Here is a 7,248-nt window from a genome sequence, read left to right on the forward strand (position 1 = left end):
CAGAGAGACAAGGTTTTCTGTATTGAAGCTAAAGATGCTCTCTGGTAGTACCATATTTTCTAGAACACCACTGGTACTGTTTACAGCTAGAGATGTCCTCTGTTGAAATAGAAATGACTTCTATTATTTCTATTAGTATTGCATATTGCTGTTCATCTCTATTTCTTTTCCATATTCTAACATACAATATGTTATATTTGTTATTTTGTACTACTATGATATGATATTCATGAGAACAGGGAATTTGCCTTTTTTATTTTAGTTACAGAACATTTATTTTTTTTTTAATATTTATCCATTATGTATACAATATTCTGTCTGTTTGTCTGAAGGCCAGAAGAGGGCACCAGACATTATTACAGATGGTTGTGAGCCACCATGTGGTTGCTGGGAATTGAACTCAGCACCTTTGGAAGAACAGTCAATGCTCTTAACCACTGAGCCATCTCTCCAGCCCCCAGTTACAGAACATTTAAAATAGTAGTTTTGTTAGCCAATAAAATGGAAAAGAACAAATACAGAAAAGAACAATTCTATTATCTAAGTTAAAACTTCATTGTGATGTTTCTCGGCGAGTTATAAACTTTCATACTTTTGAAAGACTTAGTATGCCAAATTGTCTCAAACATCTGTTTAGTCTTCCCAGAAAGATAGAAGTAGTTTTTTAAAAATACATTTCTTGACTTTTTTTATCTTACAATACAAATCTACTTGATTGCCATTATGCAAAGCCTTATACACTGATATTGATATATTAAGTCTTCCAATTTAGAAGTATGAACATAATGGATATATACTGAGCTCAATTCTTTGTCATGGAAATGTTAGGTATGTAATTTTCCCATAACATTTAGGTATGTAAATGTTTCACTGATTACCCCTGACTGGCCTAGAACTATGCAAACCAGGCTGGCCTTGAAGTCACAGAAATCTGCCTGGTTCTGCCTCCCAAGTGCAGGGGTTGGAGGCATGCACCACTTCACCCAGCTTGGTATGTAATTTCTTCAAATATCAGTCACATTCTCAAATAGATACATGCATTTAAATTTTTGATTTTTCAGGCTAAAATTATCCAAGTTTATTAAATTGGCAAGGCTCTTTATACTACCCAAATGCTACCAAGAACACATCTGTAATTGAGTTGTGTCTGTGAAGTCATTGGAACTAGAAAGAAACTATACCATGGGTTCTCTCAGGCGCTAATAATTTGATTTATACAATACAGGCTTGAGACTTATAGACAGAATTTTAGTGATAAGGGCTTTACCTGGAATGCATTTTTTGAGGTAATGGGAATATTTCTATAATTGCATAAATTGTTATTTAAAAAGTAAAACTGATGAAGAAGAAAAGGTTGTTCAGATTATCCAGGACAAAGCAATGTTTGCCAGTTGTCATGGTTTGGACAGTGTTTTTGTTTTTATCAGTATTCAGACATGATCAAAGAATGCTTCTGCTTATCTTGATGGATCATAATTTAGCGGCTTTGTCTAATGTTGGTGTTCTGTAACAAGAGAGCAGCACTGCCTAACTGAGTGCCAGGCCAGCTTTACCACCTGTGCAATGGCCGGGGCAGAGCAGCACGCAGACCTGGGTTGGTTGTCCTTTCTTACCTTCTGACCTCTTTATGAATTTAAGAGTTTTTTTCATTTTTTTCCTTTTCTCTTGGTTTTTGGCTCTTGGGGTTTTTAGGTTTTTGTTTTGTTTTTTGGAGACAGGTTTTCTCTGCGTAGCCCTGGCTGTCCTGGAACTGGCTCTTGTAGACAGGATGGCCTCGAAACTCACAGATCCTTTTGCCTCTGCCTCCAGAGCGCTGGGATTAAATGTGTGCCCCACTGCTGCGGGCTATTTAGTGTACTTCCTTAACAATCTCATACCTTATAATTATCTTAAGTACATCTGAGTAGTCTGTCTAATAGACAGCACCTCTCTAGAATGAAGTACTTTGTTTCATTTTTACTTCCCACAAAAACTATGAAGTCTAACTGTGGTCTTCATAATTTTGGAATAAAGGTCAAGTCTAGTAGATGATGTCTTGCCTAAATGACTGTTTTAATGAACCTGCATTAAAACTCATGCCCAGTGCTAAAAGTTTAAAATGACTTTATTTTACAGCAGACAACAAATCAAACACAGACAGATTCATTATCTCCATCCCCCAATCCTGTATCGCCTGTGCCTTTGAATAACCAAACAAGTGCCCCGAGATACGGAACCGTGATCCCTAACCGCATCTTCGTAGGAGGAATTGACTTTAAGGTATCTATTTGTGGGTGCAGCACGGTGGGCAAGGAACAGTGTTTTGTTTTTCTTTAGAATTAACTATTTTATTTTTCAGCAGTCATTTCTTTATACAACTATAAAAATTACAATTGTATTGGATAATAGGCTTCACATTGTCTTGGTTTAAATGCAAATAACCCTTTCAGTGATTGTGTAGGTTAGTTTACAGGGTACCTGTCCAGTGGTACAGTGATTGTGTAGGTTAGTTTACAGGATACCTGTCCATGGCACATACAAGGAAAGTGAGGGTTCTTTAATTGCTATATCTCCTGTCTCTTACAGATGGAAATATGCCTTTCATTTTTTATGTCTTATTTTTAAGTAATCTGCTTTTCTCACTCATTGCTTAATATTGTTCATTTTCCAGCATACTTCATTTATGCTCTCTTACATGATGCTCGTAGATAATTGATTATTTCAATTTTCAAATGAAAACTTAATCTAAAGGTTTTAGTCTTATAAAACCATATATACGTGAAATTTTTAAGATTTATTTATTTTATGTTTATGATACTGTATCTGCATATACACCTGGCTGCCAGAAGAAGGCATCAGATCCCATTATAGATAGTGTGACCCTCCCTGTGGTTACTGGGAACTGAACTCAGGACATCTGGAACAGTTGGCGATGCTCGTAACTAATGGGCCATCGCTTCAGCCCCAAAACTCTATATCTTTATCCGAACCTTTATCTTGCACTCGTAAGCCATATCCTAGACTTAAATTTCTTACAAATAGCTTTCTTTGATAGTATTTATAATCTACTAATTTAAAAGACCTTGTGGTCCAAATAGAGAATCTGTGCAAAAGTGTGCTTAATCAGCTCATCAGCTACTTCACTCTTTGAGAAAAGCATAGTTGAGGTGATTTTCAGTATTCCTGTGTAAGAGGCGTAGCAGTAGATATGAACAGGAAATATGTTCATGAATATTTTAGTCAGATGCCCTTACTTGAGCTGAGTTGCTAACTTGGTGGGAGAGGTTTGTCTAGCTTGTAGAGGCCCTAAATTCAGTGTACACGCACACATTCCTCTTCCAGGTGAATTTATATAGGCATTTCTGAATTTACATATTAGAAATATAGGGAGAGACGCCTGTTGTAATAAAGGTGCTATAGTGTGTGATTTTGGACTTATACTCCTATTACAATCTAGGTAAAATTACTTTTTCTTTCACCTAAGAAAAATGCTATGCTTGGTGCATTTGCCAAAATAATGATTCTTAATTATGTGATTGTTTCCCTAGGAATAAATATGCTTTACAAAATTCTTACCTTTTGAAAGATTGTAGCTATGGAAAATACAGGTATTCATGCTTAGAATTCATTCCTATTAAACATCTTAGTAAACTTTCAAAGTACGTATTCAATAGAAACATTTTCATGTCAGTCACGAAAGCACATCAGACCAATATGAATCTTAGAGGTCATTGTTTCCTACGCAGCCATAGCATTAAGGTAACAGAATCACTTCCTTTCAGACATGTCTTTTTCAAAACCACAAATTTGCCTGTGAGGCAGTAATTTCCTATAGTCGCAAACAGACTTTGAACCCTCACTTGTGCCTCTGCAGGCTCAGTCATCTTGACTTTGTCTTCCCTACTCTGCGAGTTAGTGACGGACTTCTCCAGAGAATCGTTTGGATTCACTTTTCTGAATATCTAGTAGCGGCTCTCATTTTAGCATTGACTCCGTTTTTAGAACATCCATTGTTATAATAAAAGTAATTCACTTATTCTTAGATTTAGTGTTTGTCATTGTCCAATTTAACAGGCTCAATGCTATCATCCAAAATAGCAAATTGTGTATTTAAGTGAGGTAACAGCTGAACTCAAAGTGAGTGGCTGTGCTCTAAGACATGTTTTGTTTCTCCTTTAGGTAAACTTAAAGTTATGCTTAGAAGCAAACAGGTGCTACTGAATCCAAAATTAAATTGCCATGAATTCAACATAAATACTCTGGGAATAGCTCTTATTGTCTACCTATTTCAGTAAAATCAGATATTCCCAACCATCTTTGTACACATCTTGAACGTTGTGTGTGTTTTACTAATTTTGTTGTAGCAATGTGATGTCTGTAGTTATCTAAAATTTATGTTTAGTACAGGGAAAACATCTTGTTATTTGAAATATTATAGTCATTTTGTAACTTACTTTGGCAAATTCAAGTATTTGGGGGAAATATATTCCTTTCCTAAGACTATGTTGATTACCTCAAACTGACTGGATTAGGCCATTGTGACTTGCTTTTACTTATGTACAGCTGCCCTCCCCAAATACTAGAGCCAATAGTAATGCAGCCTAACTATGGCTTTAGTGTACACAGTCCCGTTAACATTCTTACAGGCACCAAAAGAGTCCTTTACATAGTTGTATTCTCTGCGGTCATAGAACATTCAGTTGAAAGTAGCTGCCTAGCTGCTACGTAAAGCAAAGTACATAGAGTTTGGTAACAATAGTTTTGCCTATTTTTAATGATGAGATACCCTCTAACTTATTTTCTATAGTTTTTATGTCCACAGCAGACATTGGAGTTGTTTCATCTTTTAGTGACTAAAACGTTTCTTAATGTTTTCTTTTTATGTCACTAGACAAATGAAAATGATTTAAGAAAATTTTTTTCCCAGTATGGGTCTGTAAAAGAAGTGAAGATTGTTAATGACAGAGCCGGAGTATCCAAAGGGTTCGTATCAGTTCACGTAATATGTAGAATAATGAACTGTTTTGTTGGGTTAAGTTTTGTATGCTAATATATTTTGTCTTTTTCTTAGTAAAGAATTCTATGCCCTCTTTTTTTCCTTACATTTGCTGTGTGTGTGAGCAAAAGGGGGTTCTATATTTCTTAATCTTAAAAACCTGCTTTTACATGGACCAAGGGGCCGTTCAGTATAATATGACAAAAATGTTGAGTGGAAATTAGCTAAAGAAGCAGAAGCTGAAACAGCAGATACTTCTGGAATTGTGTATTTTTTTTAATCTATAAGAGAATTTATCAGAAAATTGCTGATCTGAAAGAATGTCTGTGATCTGTGATTCAGAATCTACTCAAGGAACAAATGAAAAATGCCAGTCTAATAAGAATGATAAATTGTCAAATCAAAAAACTTGTGGTGAGCCGAGCGGTGGTGGTGCACGCCTTTAATCCCAGCACTCGGGAGGCAGAGGCAGGCGGATCTCTGTGAGTTCGAGGCCAGCCTGGTCTACCAAGGGAGTTCCAGGACAGGCTCCAAAGCTACAGAGAAACCCTGTCTCGAAAAACCAAAAAAAAAAAACTTGTGGTGATTTGAAAGAGTGGCCCCGTAATCGCTCATATGTTAGAATGCGTGGTTCCCAGACGGGTGGTGTTGGGAAAGATTTGGCACTACGGCCTTGTTGGAGGAAGTCTGTCACTTCAAAAGCCCAAACTCTCAGCTCCTCCTCCAGCACCATGTCCGCCTGTGTGCCACCATGATGAATCTATAAGCCAGACCCACTCACATGTTCTCCTTCCTAAGAGTTGCCATGGTCATGGTGTCTCTTGATAGCTGTAGAGCAATGATTAAGACAACAGCTGGCACCAGGGAGTAGGTTTTGCTGGGACCTAATGCTTGTTGGTGGGATGTGGTCTTTGGGACCTTGGATCAGGAAAGCAGTTGAATGTTTTCAGCAGGGCTTATGGGCATCCTAGTAGGAACAACAATGTAGATTATAACACCTGGCTCAAAAGGTTTCAGAGGGGAAGAAAATTAGTAAGGGGCCACGAGATTGCTCTTGTGATATTTGGGCAAAAAAAAAGGCTGCTTTTTGCCCTTGCCCCCCCCCCAAAAAAAATTCCTGAAGCTAAACTGAAGAGTGTTCAAGTACTGGCTTTGGCAGAGGAACTTTCAGGACACCCTAGATTTGACTCTGTCGTAAAGTTATCAGCAGCGACTCTTACTGCAGATGTATACTGAAAGGAAGCAAGCTGAGCAAGGAAAAGTATAAAATGTGGTTTATGGAGAAAGAAGCTCTGGGAAATGTAATGGAGGTCTGTCCAGTGCTCGAGGGACTCAAGTTTAAGGAAAGCCTGATGTTCAGTGGACAAAGGGAGTGGTGCCCTGAAGATCCCACCCAGTTAATTTTCCTACTTGTGGAAAGAAACTAAAGAAAAACTTAGGCAGTAAAAGAAACCATAGACAACAAAAAGCTGGTGCAGATGTATTTGGAAGAGGGGATTAAGTTGCAGACCCAGCAAGCAGCAGAGCTTGGCAGATTTAGCCCCATGGTTCTAGGTTTAGAGTCAGGAATACAAGAAAAAGGTTGTGGAATCTTCCTCTGTGTCTAAAAAAAGCTGCTGAGGCCAGGTATATGTCAGGGGTGTCCCTGCATGTAGGCCCAGATAGGTCATTGGGTGAAGCCTGGATTTCGTTGAAGACTCAATATGTCAGAGATGCCAGAGTTATGGGATACTTGCTGAGGAAAGACAGGGAGGGTATAGAACCAGTCCAAAAGAGAAGTGTGTTGCAGTCAACAGAGCTGAAAGTAGTTGAGGTCTGAAGAGCACTTTGACATCAGACATGGAGAGGCAGGATTTGAAGCTTTCCCTGATGGTTTTGGGTTTGCTGTGGTCCAGTGTTTCCTCACTCTATGCCCTATTCCACCTTTTAGAATGGTAACGTATTCTGTGCCATTGTTGTTGGACGCATGTGATAGGGCTTTTGATTTTGATTTTACAAGATTGCAGTTAAGAGATTGCCTTGAGTCTCAGAAGAGTCTTTGCACTTTGGACTTTCAAACAGTGTTGAGACAGTCATAGACTATGGGGACTTTTGAAGTTGAACTAATGCATTTTGTATTATATGGCTGCAGGCCTGTGGCGTCCAGGCAATAGAATGCAGTGGTTTGAAAGAGAATGGGCTCATCGTGTATTTGAATGCTTGCCACCAGGTAGTGGTACTATTGAAATGATTAGGAGGTGTGGCCCTGTTGGAGGAGTTGTTGGGCTTTCGAA

At 38.2% G+C, this 7,248-nt stretch overlaps 1 protein-coding gene across 1 annotated transcript in view; it reads left to right on the forward strand.

Annotated features, from left to right (window-relative positions):
• Positions 1 to 7,248, forward strand: part of Boll (boule homolog, RNA binding protein) — a 58,993-nt gene that overhangs the window by 12,754 nt on the left and 38,991 nt on the right. The window contains exons 4-5 of the mRNA XM_013353470.2: positions 2,116 to 2,259; positions 4,871 to 4,962. Of these exons, the coding sequence (XP_013208924.2) occupies positions 2,116 to 2,259; positions 4,871 to 4,962 (236 nt within the window). The remainder of the gene's footprint in view (positions 1 to 2,115; positions 2,260 to 4,870; positions 4,963 to 7,248) is intronic.

The sequence above is a fragment of the Microtus ochrogaster genome, unplaced genomic scaffold (genome assembly GCF_000317375.1).
Source record: "Microtus ochrogaster isolate Prairie Vole_2 unplaced genomic scaffold, MicOch1.0 UNK8, whole genome shotgun sequence".
NCBI classification, from domain to species: domain Eukaryota; kingdom Metazoa; phylum Chordata; class Mammalia; order Rodentia; family Cricetidae; genus Microtus; species Microtus ochrogaster.